Below are 21,093 nucleotides of genomic sequence, written 5' to 3' on the forward strand. Positions count from 1 at the left end.
TGCGCTCTAGGGCCCACAAACCACAACTACTGAAGCCTGGGTGCCTATGGCCTGTGCTTTGCAACAAGAGAAGCCACTACAATGAGAAGCCTGTGCACCACAACTAGAGAGTAGCCCAGGCTTACCACAACTAGAGAAAAGCCCACAGGCAGGCAGTGGCTAGTGCAACCAAAAATAAATATATTTTTTTTTAAGCCAATGGTCAAGACATACTAAATCAATTTCAGAGTGTTGGACCTGTATTTTTAACAAGGTCCACTGCTGTTGTGAGTACAAGGTATATAGGAGTATGGTTCACCTAGTTATTATCAGCTAAACTTTTGATTTAAGAATAATAAAGAACAGTAACAAATGTTTATTGAGTGTTTTTTATGCCAAGTACTATTTTTTTAATAAAAATTTGACTTTTATTATTGCTTTCAATGTCAATTAAACATGGCAATTTTGAAAATAGGTTGAGCACAATTTTTATGTAAATCATCAAAAACAAAGGCATTTTAATCTGACGGCTGGCATTTTTAAAAGGCATTCCTTCCCCTCCTACCAACTAAGGAAAAAGTCCTTCCACTACCAGATCAGGGGCAGTGTTTCTGAACTTGCGACATTTGCCCTTAATTTAGTTAAAAGTGAGAACAAATTAATTCACGGTTCCTTAATTCCAAACAAGGATGTGAAGTCAGGCTGGTGACTATTTAATGCCTAGATCTAGGTTGGAATTTTTTAAAATTAGGCAGAAGGTGGGTGTGTGTGCATCTAATCTGTCTTAAAGAGCCTGAGTTATTCCTAGCTTTTAGAAATTATGAAAGAAGTGAGTGAAAACACAGTTTAAACCTTCTATTCATAGGATAAGAGGAGGGAGGGAAGAAGCTGACTTTCATTCACTTCCCCAAAATGTATTCTGTACCTATTATGTGCCAGGCACTGTTCAACATCCTGGGGTTACAGCAACACACAAAGCAGACAAAAGGCCCTGCTCTTTCGAAGCTTCCATTGCAGTGTGAGTGGGGAGAGACAGATGATAAAGAAGGTATTAATAAAGACATATGGAGAAGGAAATGGCAACCCACTCCAGTATTCCTGCCTGGAGAATCCCATGAACAGAGGAGCCTGGCAGGCTACAGTCCTTGGGGTCACAAGAGTCGGACATGACTTAGCATCTAAACCACCACCAATAAATACATAAAATGTAAAGTATAACAGTGATCAATGCTATGAGAAGAAAAATAGGCACATAGTTCTGAAATGTGGATATTTGGGTGTATGTCAGAGTTTTTATTTATTTTTTATTGAAGTATAGTTGATTTACAATATTAGTTTCAGGTGCACAGAGTAGTGATTGAGATATACACACATACACACACACACACACACACATATGCTCGCGCGTGCACACACACACACACACGTATACATTTTCCTTTTCAGATTTTTTTCCCTTGTACGATAGATTATTATAAAATATTGAGTATAGTTCCCTGTGATATACAGTAGATCCTTGTTGGTTACCTATTTTGTATATAGTTATGTATATATGTTAAACCCAGTCTCCTAATTTATCCCTTCCCTGGTCCCCGTTTCTACTTTGGTAAACATAAGTTTGTGTTTTAAGTCTTTGAGTCTCTTTCTGTTTTGTAAATAAGTTCATTTGTATCCTTTTTTTTTTTTAGATTCCACAAATAAGTGATACATACTTGTCTTTCTCTGCCTGGCTTAGTTCACTTAGGATAATCTCTAGCTCCTTCCATGTTGTTGCAAATGGCATTACTTCATTCTTTTTATGGCTGAATAATATTCCTGTGTGTGTGTGTGTGTGTGTGTGAGAGAGAGAGAGACATCTTTATCCATTCATCTGTCAGTGAATGGTTTAGGTTGCTTCCATGTCTTGGCTATTGTGAACAGTGCTGCAGTGAACATTAGGGTGTGTGTATCTTTTTGAATTATGGTTTTCTCTGGATATATGCCCAGGAGTGGAATTGCAGGATCATATGACAGCTCCATTTTTAGCTTTTTAAGGAATATCCATACTGTTTTTCATAGGAACTGTACCAGTTTGCATTCCCATCAACAGTATAAGAGAGTTGCTTTTTCTCCACACCCTCTCCAGCATTTATTGTTTGTGGATTCTTTGATGATAGCCATTCTGACCAGTGTTAGGTGATGACTCATTGTAATTTTGATTTGCATTTTTCTAGTAATTAGCAGTGTTGACGGAGAAGGCAATGGCACCCCACTCCAGTACTTTTGCCTGGAAAATCCCATGGACGGAAGAGCCTGGTAGGCAGCAGTCCATGGGGTCACACAGAGTCAGACACGACTGAGCGACTTCACTTTCACTTTTCGCTTTCATGCATTGGAGAAGGAAATGGCAACCCACTCCAGTGTTCTTGCCTGGAGAATCCCAGGGATGGGGGAGCCTGGTGGGCTGTCGTATATGGGGTCGCACAGAGTCGGACACGACTGAAGCGACTTAGCAGCAGCAGCAGCAGCAGCAGTGTTGAGCATCTTTTCATGTGCTTTTTGGCTATCTGTATGTCTTCTTTGGAGAAATGTTTATTTAGAACTTTCGCTTGTTTTTTGATTGAGTTGTTTGTTTTTTGATGTTGAGGTATATAAGCTGTTTGTATATTTTGGAGATTAATACCTTGTTGGTTGCATCATTTGCAAGTATTTTCTCCCTGTCTGTATGTTGTCTTTTCATTTTGTTTATGGGTTCCTTTGCTGTGCAAAAGCTTCTAAGTTTAATTAGGTCCCATTTGTTTATTTTCATTCTTATTTCCATTGCTCTCAGAGACGAATCCAAAAAGATGTTGCTGTGATTTCTGTCAAAGAGTATCCTGCCTGTATTTACCTCTAGGAGTTTTATAGCATCTGGTCTTAACATTTAAGCCATTAATCCATTTTGAGTTCATTGTACATGATGTTAGGGAATGTTCTAATTTCATTCTTTAAACACATAGTTGTCCAGTTTTCCCAGCAGCAAGGTACTGTATTAAGGGCTTTACTAGCATTGAATTCTTATAGCCATCTTACAAAGCTGGTAGAGTTTATTTCTGTTTATAGGTGATGAAATTATGACAGAGAGAAGTGGTTTCACCTGCATTTGATCTCAGACCCCATATCCTTTAACTACCACACTCTGCTGTGCTACATATGTTACATAAGTAAACTTGTGAAAATATAGTGAATTGGGGCACTCTGCTTTGATAGGACATCACACTTCTTTTATCCTTCTTTTTTATATCCAGCTTTTTTCCAATGAGATATGATTGATATATAAATTTGTTAGTTTCAGATGTACAACATAATAATTTGATATATGTGTATATTTAAGAATGATCACTGCAATAAGTCAAGTTAACATCCATTATCGCACATAGTTAGACTTTTTTGAAGATAAGTTTTAAGATCTTCTCTCTTAGCAACTTCCAAATATACAATACAGTATTATTAACTATGTCCTTTTATACACTTCATGAGGTTCTCACAGCAAGTATATGTCGTTTGCCATTCCCTCTTTCATTGGATCACATTTTGCTAGAACTCTCCACCATGACTCGTCCGTCTCTGGTGGCCCTACACCATTCAGTTCAGTTGCTCACTCATGTCCGACTCTTTGCGACCCCATGAACCGCAGCACGCCAGGCCTCCCTGTCCATCACCAACTGCCGGAGTCTACCCAAACCCATGTCCATTGAGTCAGTGATGCCATCCAACCATCTAATCCTTTGTCGTCCCCTATTCCTGCTGCCCTCAATCTTTCCCAGCATCAGGGTCTTTTCAAATGAGTCAGCTCTTCGCATGAGGTGGCCAAAGTATTGGAGTTTCAGCTTCAACATCAGTCCTTCCAATGAACACCCAGGACTGGTCTCCTTTAGGATGGACTGGTTGGATCTCCTTGCAGTCCAAGAGACTCTCAAGAGTCTTCTCCAACACCACAGTTCAAAAGCATCAATTCTTCAGCGCTCAGCTTTCTTCATAGTCCAACTCTCACATCCATACATGACTACTGGAAAAACCATAGCCTTGACTAGACGGACCCTTGTTGGCAAAGTAATGTCTCTGCTTTTTAATATGCTATCTAGGTTGGTCATAACTTTCCTTCCAAGGAATAAGCGTCTTTTAATTTCATAGCTGCAGTCACCATCTGCAGTGACTTTGGAGTCCCCCAAAATAAAGTCTGCCACTGTTTGCACTGTTTTCCCATCTATTTGCCAAGAAGTGATGGGACTGGATGCCATGATCTTAGTTTTCTGAATGTTGAGCTTTAAGCCAACTTTTTCACTCTCCTCTTTCACTTTTGTCAAGAGGCTCTTTAGTTCTTCACTTTCTGCTATAAGGGTGGTGTCATCTGCATATCTGAGGTTATTGATATTTCTCCTGGCAATCTTGATTCCAGCTTGTGCTTCCTCCAGCCCAGCATTTCTCATGATGTACTCTGCATATAAGTTAAATAAGCAGGGTGACAATATACAGCCTTGTCATACTCCTTTTCCTATTTGGAACCAGTCTGTTGTTCCATGTCCAGTTCTAACTCTTGCTTCTTGACCTGCATACAGGTTTCTTAAGAGGCAGGTCAGGTGGTCTGGTATTCCCATCTCTTTGGGAATTTTCCACAGTTTATTGTGATCCACACAGTCAAATGCTTTGGCATAGTCAATAAAACAGAAATAGATGTTTTTCTGGAACTCTCTTACTTTTTCGATGATCCAGCAGATGTTGGCAATTTGATCTCTGGTTCCTCTGCCTTTTCTAAAACTAGCTTGAACATCTGGAAGTTCACGGTTCATGTATTGCTGAAGCCTGGCTTGGAGAATTTTAAGCATTGCTTTACTAGCGTGTGAGATGAGTGCAGTTGTGTGGTAGTTTGAGCATTCTTTGGCATTGCCTTTCTTTGGGATTGGAATGAAAACTGACCTGTTCCAGTCCTGTGGCCACTGCTGAGTTTTCCAAAATTTGCTGGCATATTGAGTGCAGCACTTTCACAGCATCATCTTTCAGGATTTGAAATAGCTCAACTGGAGTTCAATCACCTCCACTAGCTTTGTTCATAGTGATGCTTCCTAAGGCTCACTTGACTTCCCATTCCAGGATGTCTGGCTCTAGGTGAGTGATCACACCATTGTGATTATCTGGGTCATGAAGATCTTTCTTGTACAGTTCTTCTGTGTATTTTTCCACCTCTTCTTAATATCTTCTGCTTCTGTTCGGTCCATACCATTTCTGTCCTTTATGTCTTTTCATGCCCGTCTTTGCATGAAATGTTCCCTTGGTGTCTCTAATTTTCTTGAAGAGATCTCTAGTCTTTCCCATTCTGTTGTTTTCCTCCATTTCTTTTTGAATTGATGGCTGAGGAAGGCTTTCTTATCTCTCCTTACTATTCTTTGGAACTCTGAATTCAGATGCGTATATCTTTCCTTTTCTCCGTTGCTTTTCGCTTCTCTTCTTTTCACAGCTATTTGTAAGGCCTCCTCAGACAGCCATTTTGCTTTTTTGCATTTCTTTTTCTTGGGGATGGTCTTGATTCCTGTCTGCTGTACAATGTCACGAACCTCCGTCCATAGTTCATCAGGCACTCTGTCTGTCAGACCTAGTCCCTTAAGTCTATTTCTCACTTCCACTATATAGTCATAAGGGATTTGATTTAGGTCATACCTGAATGGGCTAGTGGTTTTCCCCACTTTCTTCAGTTTAAGTCTGAATTTGGCAATAAGGATTTCATGATCTGAGCCACAGTCAGCTCCTGGTTTTGTTTTTGCTGACTGTATAGAGCTTCTCCATCTTTGCAAACAATATAAAGAATCTGATTTCTGTGTTGACCATCTGGTGATTTCCATGTGTAGAGTCTTCTCTTGTGTTGTTGGAAGAGCGTGTTTTCTATGACCAGTGTGTTCTCTTGGCAGAACTCTATTAGCCTTTGCCCTGCTTCATTCTGTACTCCAAGACCAAATTTGCCTATTACTCCAGGTGTTTCTTGACTTCCTACTTTTGCATTCCAGTCCCCTATAATGAAAAGGACATCTTTTTTGGGTGTTAGTTCTAGAAGGTCTTGTAGACAGCATGGCCCATTTCTTCACTGAGTTATGCAAGCCCCTTCACCATGACAAGGCAGTTATCCTGATATTAATAAAGCTAGTGGATGAGATGGAATTCCAGTAGAGCTATTCAAAACCCTAAAGGATGATGCCATCAAAATTGTACATTCAATATGTCTGCAAATCTGGAAGACCCAGCTGTGGCCACAGGACTAGAAAAGATCAATCCTTATCCCAGTTTCCAAGAAGGGTAATACTAAAGATTGTGCTAACCATCAGACAGTTGCACTCATCTCCAGTGCTAGTAAGATCATGCTTAAAATCTTGCACGCTAGGCTTTAGCATTACATAAACCAAGAAATTCCAGATTTTCAAACTGGGTTTAGAAAAGGAAGAGGAACCAGACATCAAATTGCCAACATTTGCTGGATCATAGAGAAAGCAAGGGAATTCCAGAAAAACATCTGCCTCTCCTTCATCAACTACACTAAAGCCTTTGACTCTGTTGATCATATCAAACTGTGGAAAGCTCTTAAACAGATGGGAATTCCAGACCATCTTACCTATCTCCTGAAAGACCTGTATGCGAGTCAAGAAGCAGCAGTTAAAACCCTCTACAGGACAACTGATTGGTTCAAGATTGAGAAAGGTATACAACAGGTCTGTCTGCTGTCACCCTGTTTGTTTAACCTATATGCTGAGCACATCATGAGAAATACACGGCTGGATGAGTTACAAGCTAGAATCAAGATAGGCGGGAGAAAAATCAACAACCTCAGATAATGCGGATGATACCACTCTAATGGCAGAAAGGGAAGAGGAATTAAAGAGCCTCTTGATTAGGTTGAAGGAGGAAAGTGAAAGAGGTGGCTTAAAACTAAATATTAAAAAAACTAAGATCATGGCATCTGGCCCCATTACTTCATGGCAGATAGAAGGGGAAAGGTGGAAGTAGTGACATATTTCCTCTTCTTGGGCTCTAAAATCACTGCAAATGGTGACTGCAGCCATGAAATCAGAAGATGATTGCTTCTTGGCAGGAAAGGCATGACAAACCTAGACAGTATGTTGAAAAGCAGAGACATTGCTCTGCCAACAAAAGTCAGTATAGTCAAGGTTATGGTCTTCTCAGTGGTCACATATGGTTGTGAGAGCTGGGCCATAAAGAAGGCAGAATGCCAAAGAATTGATGCCTTCGAAGTGTGGTGCTGGAGAAGACTCCTGAGAGTCCCTGGGACAGCAAGGAGATTAAACTAGTCAATCTTAAGGAAAATCAACCATGAATACTCATTGGAAAGACTGATGCTGAACCTGAAGCTCCAGTATTTTGGTAATCTGATGTGAATAGCCGACTCATTGGAAAAGTTCCTGATGCTGGGAAAGATTGAAGACAGAAGAAGAGGACGTCAGAGGATAAGATGACTGGATGGCATCACCAATCAACGGACATGAACTTGGGCAAACCTTGGAATACAGTGAGGACAGGGAGGCCTAGCGTGCTGCAGTCCATGGGGTTGCAAAGATTCGGACATGACTGGGCCACTGAACAACAGCAGCAACATTATTAACTGTGGCCAATACACTGTACAGTATATCACCAGAACTTACTCAGCAGCTTATAACTGTAAATTTGTACCCTTTGGCAAACATCTCTCCATTTCACATACACTTCAGCTTCTTGTAGCCATCACTCTACTCTGTTTCTATAATTTCAGCTTTTTTCTATTTCACATATAAGTGAGGTTGTACAATATTTTTCTTTCTCAGTATGACTTATTTCACTTAGCTTAATGACTTCACCACCCATCCATGTTGTTAAAAATGGCAGGATTTTCTCTTTTTTTATTCAGCAATATTCAATTGTGTGCACCATTGTATGTACCCATTTTCTTTATTCATTCATCCATGGATTATACTTAGGTTGTTTCTATGTCTTGGCTGTTATAAGCAATGCTGCATTAAAGTTGGATTTGCAAATATCTTTTTGAGTTAGTATTTAGTTTTCTTTGGATAAATACCCAGGAGTGGAATTACAGGATCGTATATATGGTAGTTTTATTTCTCATTTTTTCAGGACACTCCATCCATAGTGGTTGAACAAATTTACTTTCTACCAACAGTGCACAAGGGTTCCCTTTTCTCTACTTCTTCACCTTTCTTCTTAATACTGTGAGTTTATGGAAAGGCATTTGCAGTGTTATAGAGGTGTGTAAGAAACACAAGCTGGAATCAAGATTGCCCAGAGAAATATCAATAACCTCAGATATGCAGATGACACCACCCTTATGGCAGAAAGTGAAGAGGAACTAAAAAGCCTCTTGATGAAAGTGAAAGAGGAGAGTGAAAAAGTTGGCTTAAAGCTCAACATTCAGAAAACGAAGATCATGGCATCTGGTCCCATCACTTCATGGCAAATAGATGGGGAAACAGTGGAAACTGTGGCAGACTTTATTTTTTTGGGCTCCCAAATCACTGCAGATGGTGATTGCAGCCATGAAATTAAAAAACACTTACTCCTTGGAAGGAAAGTTATGACCAACCTAGATAGCATATTGAAAAGCAGAGACATTACTTTGCCAACAAAGGTCCGTCTAGTCAAGGCTATGGTTTTTCCTGTGGTCATGTATGGATGTGAGAGTTGGACTGTGAAGAAAGCTGAGTGCCAAAGAATTGATGCTTTTGAACTGTGGTGTTGGAGAAGACTCTTGAGAGTCCCTTGGAGTGCAGGGAGATCCAACCAGTCCGTTCTGAAGGAGATCAGCCCTGGGTGTTCTTTGGAAGGACTAATGTTGAAGCTGAAAGTCCAGTACTTTGGCCACCTCATGCGAAGAGTTGACTCATTGGAAAAGACTCTGATGCTGGGAGGGATTGGGGGCAGGAGGAGAAGGGGACGGCAGAGGATGAGATGGCTGGATGGCATCACCGACTTGATGGACATGAGTTTGAGTGAACTCGGGGAGATGGTGATGGACAGGGAGGCCTGGAGTGCTTCGATTCATGGGGTTGCAAAGAGTTGGACATGACTGAGTGAACTGAACTGAACTGACAGGTGTGTGATAGTGGAGAGTATAGATTTTATCTTTTAGTTACTGCAAAATCCTAAAGTGGCACAGCTAATTCCAGTCCTCCTTAATTATCTTTAATGCTGAATATATTGATCTTCAGTACTGAGTCAGTATAGCATGGTGGTTAATGTCAAGAGCTCTCAGGCAAGACTGAGGTTTGAATCTTAACCATATCAAGTTACTTGACTTCTCTGTGCCTCATTTTCTTGATCTATCATTCTGGGAAATTAGTATCCATTATAATAAAAAACTCATTCTCTCTAGTTTTATTTGCATCTCCTTCTGAGACTGTTTTGGAGAAGGCAGTGGCAACCCACTCCAGTACTCTTGCCTGGAAAATCACATGGATGGAGGAGCCTGGCAGGCTGCAATCCATTGGGTCGCGAAGAGGAGGACACGACTGAGCGACTTCACTTTCTGAGACTGTTATTATGCTTTTAGCTTCCATATCTTTTAGTTTTTCTTTTGCATTTCCTATTTCTTTATCCTTTCCTGCTATCTTTTGTGAAAGTGTCTCAGTATGATCTCCTAGCTAAGTTAGTCTTCAGCTGTACTTCTCCTGCTACTTAAACTATCCATTGAGTTAGTTATTTCAATGATTTTTTTATCTGAAATAGTTCATTTTGATACTTTTAAGATATGTTTTATTTCAATTTCATATTGCTAATATTTTCCCTTATTTCCTTAAATGCACCTATCAGGCTTACTCTGAATTATTTTTTCAATAACTCTGCCTCAGGTGGCATATGATGCCCATTTTGTCACCCTAGTGATGTTGCACACACACGTGTATCTCTCTAAGTTCCTGGACTACATGTTTCATTTTACCTTCTGTAGTTTTTCCTGCAGGGTGATTGTCAGGAAGGGAACCAGAACCCCATGCTGAATTACGATCTTAGATATCTCATCAGTAATAAGGGGGTTAAAAATAGTGTGTACTTCATAGAGTTATTGTGACTAATTAGATAATTCATATGAAGTTCTTAGAACAGCGTCATCATGCATTTTTGCATTTGGTTTAGGAGTTTCAAACATCTGTAGAGAGGTAACTTGGAGGAAACTGATTTGCTAAAATAGAGAGCTAACTAAGGCTAGAATGCATACGGAGTCATCTTTTCAACTTTGGGCTGTCCCAGAATTCTGCCGTATAGTCTACTGTTTCCCTTATCACAGAGAAAATAGGTTTAAAAAGTTAATTAAAAATTATTCCTATTGTGAAATTTTCAAACTAGAAAAATGTAATGTATACCCATATACCCACCACCTAGATTTAATAGTTGTTAATATTTCACCACATTTGCCTCTATTTTTCTAAAATATTTTAAATTACAAGAATATATTTTGGTTGTAAATATTTTAGTATAAATCTCTAAATTATAATCACAATAACATAAAATTAATCATTCTTAATTTCCTAGCACCATCAAATGCCACATCCATATTAATATTAAGATTAACCAACTTGTCTTAAAAATGTTTGTTACAGTTTCTTTGTTCAAACCAGGATCCACTCAAGGTGTACTGTACTTGGTTGTGGTGTCTCTCTATATATTTCTTTAATTTAGTGCAGTCACCTTCCCTCCCTTCATTCTGGATTTATTTCCTAATGGTGAATTTGAATTTCTATATCTTATATATTCTGTAAACTGAAAATTAGATCCAAAAGTTTGATTAGATTCATGGCAGATACTTTCTGACAAGAATGTTTCATAGATGGTGTGTAAAATGAGATTAGTATTCTTTAAAAAAAATAAGGCAAGTTATGGGGAAAAGGAAGTAATACATATCAAGTGCTTGTGCTATGTTCCTTTTAAAAACATAATCTCTTTTAATCCTTACAATAATCCTATGAGTTACAGGTGGTATTACCCCTTTGTAGTAAGGGAATTGTTTCTGAGAGATTACCCAGTTATTAAGGAGCAAAGTTAGAATTCCAAAAGAGGTTTCTTAGAAAACTAAAAATGGAACTACCAGATGACCCAGCAATTATACTTTTGTGTATATATCCCCAAAAATGAAAATAGTAATTCAAAAATATATGTGCACCCCAGTGTTCATAGCAGCATTACTTACACCAGCCAAGATATGGAAGCAACCTAAGTGTTTATCAACAGATGAATGAATAAACAAGATATGGTAATTTATATATACAATGGAATACTGCTCAGCCATAAAAAATGAAATTTTGCCATTTGCAATAACATGGATGGAGTTGAAGGCTATTTGCATAGTGAAATAAGTCAGCCAGAGAAAGACAAATACTGTAGGATGCCACTTATATGTGGAATCTAAAAATACACCAAGCTAGTGAATATAAAAAAAAGAAACAGACTCACAGATGTAGAAAATGAACTAGTGGTTACAAGTGAGGAGCTGGAAGGGAGGAGGAGCAAGATAAAGGTTGGGGATTAAGAGGTACAAACTATTATGTATAAAATAAATAAGTTACAAGGATATATTATATAGCACAGGGAATATAGACAGTATTTTATCATTGTAAGTGGAGTATAACCTTTAAAAATTGTGAATCACTACGCTGCACACTTGAAACATATGATATTGTATATCAGCTATACCACAATAATAATAATGAAATTAAAATTCTTTTAAAGAGAGAAGGGAAAAAATTCAACAAGGTACTTTAAATAAACATAAGAAATTTTACTAACAAATCACTTGCTCTTTGTGCTTCAGTCTCTGGTAAAATAAGAGCAATAAGTTGATTTGATCCTCACATAAATAAATTGCTTTGGCTTATTATGCTTTCATTTTAGGTAATGAGAGGTATCCTTTAAGCATCAGCTAAAATGTATTTACATATGTATGTTCTTAGAACAGGTAATAACTGGTCCTTCTATAATTATGACAGCCATATATCTAGAATTTTCTAGGACAATTCTGACATCAGATAATTTGTCTTGTCGATTTTGTCCAATGAATTTTTCATTAGAAAGACTTGGTTAAGGTTTAAAAACTACTCTCTGTGTATGGGAATACATTGTTAGTTTTTTAAATTGAGAGTCTGCTTTAGACCTTTAGAGAAGGTGTTGAATATAAGAGAAAGTGGTAAATAAAACCTGATAAGAGTCTTTTCTTGATCCCAGTTAACTGACCAAGAAAAAGATATTAAAAATCTTAGTTTCTGCAACACATTAGTCACATTTCAAGTGCTCAGAGGCTACATGTGACTGCTGCTGCTGCTGCTAAGTCGCTTCAGTCGTGTCCAGCTCTGTGCGACCCCATAGACAGCAGCCCATGAGGCTCCCCCGTCCCTGGGATTCTCCAGGCAAGAACACCAGAGTGGGATGCCATTTCCTTCTCCGATGCATTAAAGTGAAAAGTGAAAGTGACGTTGCTCAGTCGTGTCTGACTCTTCGCAACCCCATGGACTGCAGCCTACCAGGCTTCTCTGTCCATGGGATTTTCCAGACACGAGTACTGGAGTGGGGTGCCATTGCCTTCTCCAACATGTGACTGCTGCTGCTGCTAAGTCACTTCAGTCGTGTCTGACTCTGTGCAACCCCATAGATGGCAGCCCACCAGGCTCTGCCGTCCCTGGGATTCTCCAGGCAAAAACACTGGAGTGGGTTGCCATTTCCTTCTCCAACATGTGACTAGTGGCTACCAAATCAGACAGTGCAGACACAGCACATTCCATCATTGCCCAGAATGCTGTTGGAAAGTACTCTAGACCCTGTGAGCTTTACTACTACATATAAAGCCTCCCAACTGAAAAAGTTATATAACTCTGTGTGTGTGTACACACACGCACAACACACACATATATGTTGTTGTTTAGTTGCTAGGTCATGTCTGACTCTTTTGCGACCCCATGAACTGTAGCCCACCAGGCTCCTCTGTCCATGGGATTTTCCAGGCAAGAATACTGGAATGGGTTGCCATTTCCTTCATGGGATCTTGCTGACCCAGGGACTGAACTCGTGTCTCCTGCATTGCAGGTAAATTCTTTACCATTATTCTGCCATTAAACTTTCCTCTAAAATTAAAAAGGCTCTCTTTTTCTTTTAATCAAATCAATTGATTCCTGCAAAATTATACTGATGTTTATACATAAAATTGTTGCAGAGAGAAACATGGTAAGCAAGGCTATATGTCCTCTCAGTTTTTTTTTTTTTTTTCATTTTCATTTAGAAGAGTTCAGAAGGATATAACTAACATGTTGAAATGACAGTGATTGTGAATTACTATAGATACTTGAGTGCCACAGCATTTTAATATCCTAAAATATGTTATTGAGGTTGATTGGTTCAAATGTGTCTTATAACACTTCCAGGAATAGGGACAGTGGAAAACTGAAACTGTAATACTTACAGGGGAATTAAGTAGGTGAATATCTCTTCATTTACTGAGGTTTTCATGACTGAGCTTTTTGTATCAAATTTATTACTTTAGAACCTTAAAAGGAGTATAAATTGTGGGAGAGATTTGATCAAAATAAGAATCACTAGTTGATCTTACGTCATTTTTTAAACCATTTTAACTTTTACATTTTAATGTTTTCTTTCTTTAAATGTAATTTGAACTGCCAAAAAAACTACTTTCCCTCCTATTTTCATATACTTTTTATAGCACGTCTATGGTTGAGTTAGAGGATGTAACACTATTAATAAACTAAAGAAATAATGTGAACTCCAGATTGTATAACATAAGAATTGAGTTCCAATTCAGGCTCTTCTTGGAAAGCTGCAACCTCTAGAAAGTCACTACAGTCATATAAAAATATAGAATGGCACTCTTTACCTCACAGTGAATGGCATATGTCATGTATAAGAATTGTAATGGATAACCAGTTTTTAAAGATTAAATGCTAAATATAGTATCTGGTTCTTTAAATGTTAATTGAGTATCAAACATTCTTATCAAAGGAGATTCTAGCTTTTAATCTCTACCGGTTCGATCCCTGGGTCGGGAAGATCCCCTAGAGAGGGAAATGGCAAAACACTCCAGTATCTTTGCCTGGAGCATCCCATGTACATAGGAGCCTGGTGGGCTACAGTCCATGGCGTGACAAAGAGTCGGGCTCGACTGAGCAAATAAAAAGGACAAGTAAGTGTCAGTTTGGCAGGCCTGCCTTTTCTTTCCTTGAAAGTTACAAGTTCTACAGTTGTCATTAACTTATTCTTACCTACAATTTGAGAATCTGGATTATATTTATAAATACTCTTTGGCAAGGTTTATGTGCTCTTGACCTCAAAATCTGATATGAGGTGGTATGTGAACTTCATTTATTAGCTCTCTGCAGCTGCTGCTGCTGCTGCTAAGTCGCTTCAGTCATGTCTGACTCTTTGCGACCCCATAGATGGTAGCCCACCAGGCTCCACCATCCCTGGGATTCTCCAGGCAAGAACACTGGAGTGGGTTGCCATTTCCTAAGTGAAAGTGAAGTTGCTCAGTCGTGTCAGACTCTTCGCGACCCCATGGACCACAGCCTACCAGGCTCCTCTGTCCATGGGATTTTCCAGGCAAGAGTACTGGAGTGGGTTGCCATTGCCTTCTCCTTAGTAGCTCTTTCAGATCAGATCAGATCAGTCGCTCAGTCATGTCTGACTCTTTGTGACCCCGTGAATCGCAGCACGCCAGGCCTCCCTGTCCATCACCAACTCCCGGAGTTCACTGAGACTCACGTCCATCGAGTCAGGGATGCCATCCAGCCATCTCATCCTCTGTCATCCCCTTCTCCTCCTGCCCTCAATCCCTCCCAGCATCAGGGTCTTTCCCAATGAATCAACTCTTTGCGTGAGGTGGCCAAAGTACTGGAGTTTCACCTTTAGCATCATTCCTTCCAAAGAAATCCCAGGGCTGATCTCCTTCAAAATGGACTGGTTGGATCTCCTTGCAGTCCAAAGGACTCTCGAGAGTCTTCTCCAACACCACAGTTCAAAAGCATCAATTCTTCGGCACTCAGCCTTCTTCACAGTCCAACTCTCACTTCCATACATGACCACAGGAAAAACCATAGCCTTGACTAGACGGACCTTTGTTAGCAAAGTAAGGTCTCTGCTTTTAAATATGCTATCTAGGTTGGTCATAACTTTCCTTCCAAGGAATAAGTGTCTTTTAATTTCATGGCTGCAGGCACCATCTGTAGTGATTTCAGTCACTTTCAAATATGTTGCATTTTTTTCCCCTTAGGTAGTTTGGGAAGAAATGGGCTTTAAATTTGAAAGTAGAAACTTTTTTGACTAGGAATATTGAGTTTCTTTATTAAGAATCTAGACTTATTTAATAAAAGGAATTTTTTTTCATAGCTTTTTGAGTGGATCCTGTGGCACGTAAGTATTCTAGTGATATTTCTAGATATTATAATACTCAAATTCAAAGTGATAGCAAGCGAAATATTTTGAAACATGGCAAACCCCTGCCCCCACCCCTAGGCAAAGCTTGATTGTTTTTTTAAATTTTTATTTTCAAGGTTTAATTTCATAATTAATTAAATGTAAATTTTTGTCAGCTTGCCAAATACTTTAAACTCCTAAGTAATTAACTTAAACTTGTAGTTCATCATTAATTTTCATTTATTAATTGGACTAGTCATTTTAAAGCTCAAACTAATTTAGGTTGTTAGCTAGAATATAGACCATGGTTTTCCCAGCTTATAAGTTTTTCACTTATTTAAGGAGAAACAAAGTTTAGACAAAGAAAAGTAAAGGTACACATTTGGATATAATTTAAACCTCATTTTGATGACTGTTGGTTGAGTGATTATAGATTCTGCTCCAGTATTATTTTCAATAATAGTGTTACTATAGCAACTAATATAATGCATGGTTTAAAGGGGAAATAACAAAAAAAAAACACCTCTCTCTGATCATATTGTATATTGGGATAAAATTTTTCTTTATTAGTTTTTATTACTTGTACTAGACTTTGCAAAACTTTTTTTCCCAAAGAAATACTCTGAGGATCCTGTTGCAGATATTTTTTGCCCTATTCATTTCATCATCTATTTCTTGTATTGACAGTATGCTGCAATTAATTTAAATGGGAAAGTTGTAGAAACACTTTGTATCAGAAATCCTGTATCTTTTTTCTCTTACTGTGTCTTATACAACACTCTCAAAGAAAGATTTCTGCTTTCCTACTTCTGAAATGTATAAATGAATCTCATTGCTTTAAAAGTCAGTTAGCTTACATGTAGTCTTTTCTTTGCTAAAATGATGATAATGGTAAGGGGTACTTGTCTAAGTCCCTGAGTGTTGTTGGCATATTATTGCATGAACAAGTGGTTGGTATACATTAAAATTTATCCATTAACCTATTTCATTGCAGATTTGGTGATAATTAAAACCTAGAAGTGGCATAAACATATAATAAACTCTTAAGAGAATAATTCAGTTCAGTTCAGTTCAGTTCAGTCGCTCAGTCATGTCCGACTCTCTGCAACCCCATGAATCGCAGCACGCCAGGCCTCCCTGTCCATCACCAACTTCCAGAGTTCACCCAGACTCACATCCATTGAGTCAGTGATGCCATCCAGCCATCTCATCCTCTGTCGTCCCCTTCTCCTCCTGCCCCCAATCCCTCCCAGCATCAGAGTCTTTCCAATGAGTTAACTCTTCACATGAGGTGGCCAAAGTACTAGAGTTTCAGCTTTAGCATCATTCCTTCCAAAGAAATCCCAGGGCTGATCTCCTTCAGAATGGACTGGTTGGATCTCCTTGCAGTCCAAGGGACTCTCAAGTGTCTTCTCCAACACCACAGTTCAAAAGCATCAATTCTTCGGCACTCAGCCTTCTTCACAGTCCAACTCTTAAATCCATACATGACCACAGGAAAAACCACAGCCTTGACTAGACGAACCTTTGTTGGCAAAGTAATGTCTCTGCTTTTGAATATGCTATCTAGGTTGGTCATAACTTTCCTTCCAAGGAGTAAGCGTCTTTTAATTTCATGGCTGCAATCACCATCTGCAGTGATTTGGGAGCCCAAATGATAAAGTATATCTATATAATGTACACAATTAAAACCAATGAAGGTTTTGTAGTTTGTGTAAAATAATGTTCATGGACAGATATTAAGGCAGAAAAGTAGGTTTTAAAGTATAGTAGCAAAGTATAGTACGATCCCATTTTAATGTGAAAATTTATGTACACACGTGTGTAAAATATAAATGTGTGGAGCAATATACACAAATGTTACCGGTAGTTATCTCTTGGTTTTATAATGGGAATTATAACATCATTTCCATTAAAAATTTTAAAAATTCTGAAAAGAAGGGAGTGTTGTGGCTAGTAAAAGCAATATGGTTATTTGGCTTGATGTTAGGAGGGAGGTAATGCTTTAGGAAAAGGGTCCAAAAGTTTTTAATGATACGAAGGTAGGTTACATGCACTTTTCCTCTGATTTGTTGGCATTTTAATTGACTGTGGGTCAAAATGAAAATTATTGCATGGGTGGAAGCCGAATCATAATCTAACCATAATTAGGCAATCATGTTTGACTTGATAGCATAGATCTTAAATCTGGTGGGGAGAAGACATTAAAAGGTTTCAGAAATGGGATTTCATAAAATGACTATCTCCTGAAGATGAAAATGGTTAAACAGTTCTTGTCAGGTTCAGGCTAAGCATGAACTGGCCTTTTATGTTTGTGTCTACGTATTGTTTTTATTTCAGCTTTTATATTTTCTTTTATTAAAAAATTAACACACTTGTTTTTAAAAACTTCAAAAAGAACAGAAGTGTTAAAAGTGGAAAAAAAATAGACCTACTTAAGTTTCTCCTTCCTCTGGAATCCTTTAGGGAATTCTTCTTTTTTAAAGAGAATAGATCTGGGAAATGGAGGAACCATGCCTCAAGAAAATGGTCATTCTTTACAGTGTGGTAGAATGATCACTGGATAGGAGTCAGGAAATTTATCTTCTAATCCCAGCTAGTCTGTAGCTCTGTGATTGGGGAAAAAGTTACTTTGCCTCTCTGAACATTATTTTCTACCAATTTCAAGATGATAAGTTTGGACTTTGAAAATCAGGATACAGACACTTTTTAAAAAGGGTATATATGAGCGTTGTTTATGTGTATGTGTGTGCATACATTTCTGCAAAGGCTTTTTCTCTAATTATATAAAGTAGTTAATATATGAATCATGGCATTTATAATTGAGAAATAAATGCTATACTTAATTGACATAGTGTTACTTTCCAGAGAATTGGGTATTTCATTTATTCCTGCTATTCTTATATCATCCTGTTACACATGTAACTGTAGAGCATTTCATCCATGTTTAACTCACAGTCATAACTAGATTAAGTTATTATCCACTGTTATAGAGAGAAGCATACAGCTGAAAAATAAATTCACTTTCTGCTGCTCTTTCCATTAGGTTACTGTCTTAGAGAAATGAAGTGATTTTTGACTACAGTTCTTTTAAGAACATCACTTATTGTCAGACAGAAGTGAAATTGGGATTATCCATAGAACATTTCTATCTTGTAATTTATTTGGTATTTTGTGAACAGCTGACTTTGCTAATTATATTTGGCACAGTCACTTGCTAAAAATATTAGTCAGTGTTATCTGGTTTTATTACATACCTCTCTTCTGAGTCATGCATGGGGTGGGTTGGGATAACCATGGGAGACACACATCTAAGGAAGCATTATCTTTTAACAAAATTTAATTCAGATTGCCCTATCTCTCTGCCTGCCTGGTTAGTAACTTTGAACTTTGGAGATCTATCTAGTTGTGATAAACATGTTCTGTATGCCATAGGCCAGAGAAAGTCAGCTTTGATGGCAGATTTCTATACTGGTGCAGAAGAGAAATGTTTAGTTAACATTTTAAAATAAGTAAACCAAAAAATAAAGAACTAAATTTATTAGCATATATGCATTCCACCAGAAGACTTTCTTTCTTGAACCTTGTATGGTCTTTTAATGTTTTCAACCAAAGAAATAGCACATGCATTCAAAATTAATCGTAAAATCTTAATTACAGATATATCCATTTAAAAAAATCATTTTCTTTCATGAAATTATGAAATGATTCTTTCAAGTGTTTATTGATGTGGCAAGATAAAAAGTTTGTTAACATAATACCAGGTATCAAAATGGTTGGAACTGGTGTCAGCATTTGCTTTTGTACAGAAAAAAAAAAAAAAACAAAAAAAAAAACTTAGGGCCTCATGAGTTGAATTTTTCATCTTGAGTTATATAACAAACATTTGAGCTCCTATCCTGTGCTGGATCGTATACTCTAGATATGGTTGAAGATGGAAAGACAAAATTCTTTATAAGTGTGGGCTTTGTCTATGCTAAAACTTATGCAGGCATTAAGCATTATTTAATATAGGTTAAATTTAATGTGCTATATGCTTCCCTGTACCTTCCTTTGACCAGTCATTATTTACATTCCTTCATTAAATTCACTCAGTTTAGAAAGTGTGTTCTAAGGAAACTTGCTGTTAGAAGCTATAGAAAGTCCTTTTGTAAAGTGAATTAATTTGCTTTCTATATATCCAGGTTTTCATCTTTAATTTCTTAATACACAGCTTGTGAATATTTTAAATTTTTTGTTAGCAAGTGACATATCCATGGTTCACTTTAACAGAGCAGAAGTTTAGGGTTCTTACTGAGTTATATAAGTGATTCCAAGTTTTAAGCTTTTAGTTTTTTAACCTTAAAAGACTGACATAAGACATCATGACTTTAAAAAAAGACACTTTGATAATAAAATGATAAATAATGTATATCAATTTAAATTTGATCCTAGGTCCTTATAGTGTAATTTATATTTGAGTTTCTTACAGTTGAAATAGAAGGACTGTATGTTCCAGTTATGCAGATGACACCACCCTTGTGGCAGAAAGTGAAGAGGAACTAAAAAGCCTCTTGATGAAAGTGAAAGTGGAGAGTGAAAAAGTTGGCTTAAAGCTCAACATTCAGAAAATGAAGATCATGGCATCTGGTCCCATCACTTCATGGCAAATAGATGGGGAAACAGTGGAAACTGTGGCAGACTTTATTTTTTGGGGCTCCAAAATCACTGCAGATGGTGACTGCAGCCATGAAATTAAAAGATGCTTACTCCTTGGAAGAAAAGTTATGACCAACCTAGATAGCATATTAAAAAGCAGAGACATTACTTTGCCAACAAAGGTCCGTCTAGTCAAGGCTATGGTTTTTCCAGTGGTCATGTATGGATGTGAGAGTTGGACTCTGAAGAAAACTGAGCACCAAATAATTCATGCTTTTGAACTGTGGTGTTGGAGAAGACTCTTGAGAGTCCCTTGGACTGCAAGGAGATCCAACCAGTCTATTCTGAAGGAGATTGGCCCTGGGTGTTCTTTGGAAGGACTGATGTTGAAGCTGAAAGTCCAGTACTTTGGCCACCTCATGCGAAGAGTTGATTCATTGGAAAAGACTCTTATGCTGGGAGGGATTGGGGGCAGGAGGAGAAGGGGACGACAGAGGATGAGATGGCTGGATGGCATCACTGACTCGATGGACCGTGAGTCTGAGTGAACTCTGGGAGTTGGTGATGGACAGAGAGGCCTGGCATGCTGCAATTCATGTGGTCGCAGAGAGTCGGACATGACTGAGTGACTGAACTGAACTGAACTGATGTTCCAGTTAAACTATTCTATAGCTATTTTGATTAATTTAGATTTGGTTTTTGTTAGTATAGTGGTTGATAGGTAAAGTGATTATGAAAATAAAGTTGTTAAGGGACTTCCCTGATGGTTCAGTGACTAAGACTCTGGTGCTCCCAGTGCAGGGGGCTCAGGTTCAATCCCTTGTCTGGAAACTGGATCCCACATGCTGCAACTTAGAGTTCTCATGCTGCAGCTGTAAAGATGCCACATGCTACAGCGAAGATCAAAGATCCTGCATGCTGCAACTAAGAGACCTGGTGCAGCAAAATAAATAAATACAAGTGTTAAATATTTATGAACAGGAATAGCCATGATTTTTAGCAAAAGCATTTATGAATTTAGCAGACTTACGTTAGCCTTTTTTTAATCAACTTTGAAAAAAG

The 21,093-nt window shown here is 38.1% G+C and overlaps 1 protein-coding gene across 9 annotated transcripts in view; it reads left to right on the forward strand.

Annotated features, from left to right (window-relative positions):
• Positions 1-21,093, forward strand: part of ATRX (ATRX chromatin remodeler) — a 285,555-nt gene that overhangs the window by 257,664 nt on the left and 6,798 nt on the right. The window contains exon 31 of one of the 9 annotated variants that reach the window (XM_055565690.1): positions 12,975-13,057. The exons of the other annotated variants lie outside the window; for them this stretch is intronic. Coding sequence (XP_055421665.1) covers positions 12,975-13,022 — 48 coding nt within the window. The 3' untranslated portion in view covers positions 13,023-13,057. Of the gene's footprint in view, positions 1-12,974; positions 13,058-21,093 lie in introns of those variants that run through there. 9 annotated transcript variants of the gene reach the window in all.

The sequence above is a fragment of the Bubalus kerabau genome, chromosome X (assembly GCF_029407905.1).
Source record: "Bubalus kerabau isolate K-KA32 ecotype Philippines breed swamp buffalo chromosome X, PCC_UOA_SB_1v2, whole genome shotgun sequence".
NCBI lineage: Eukaryota > Metazoa > Chordata > Mammalia > Artiodactyla > Bovidae > Bubalus > Bubalus kerabau.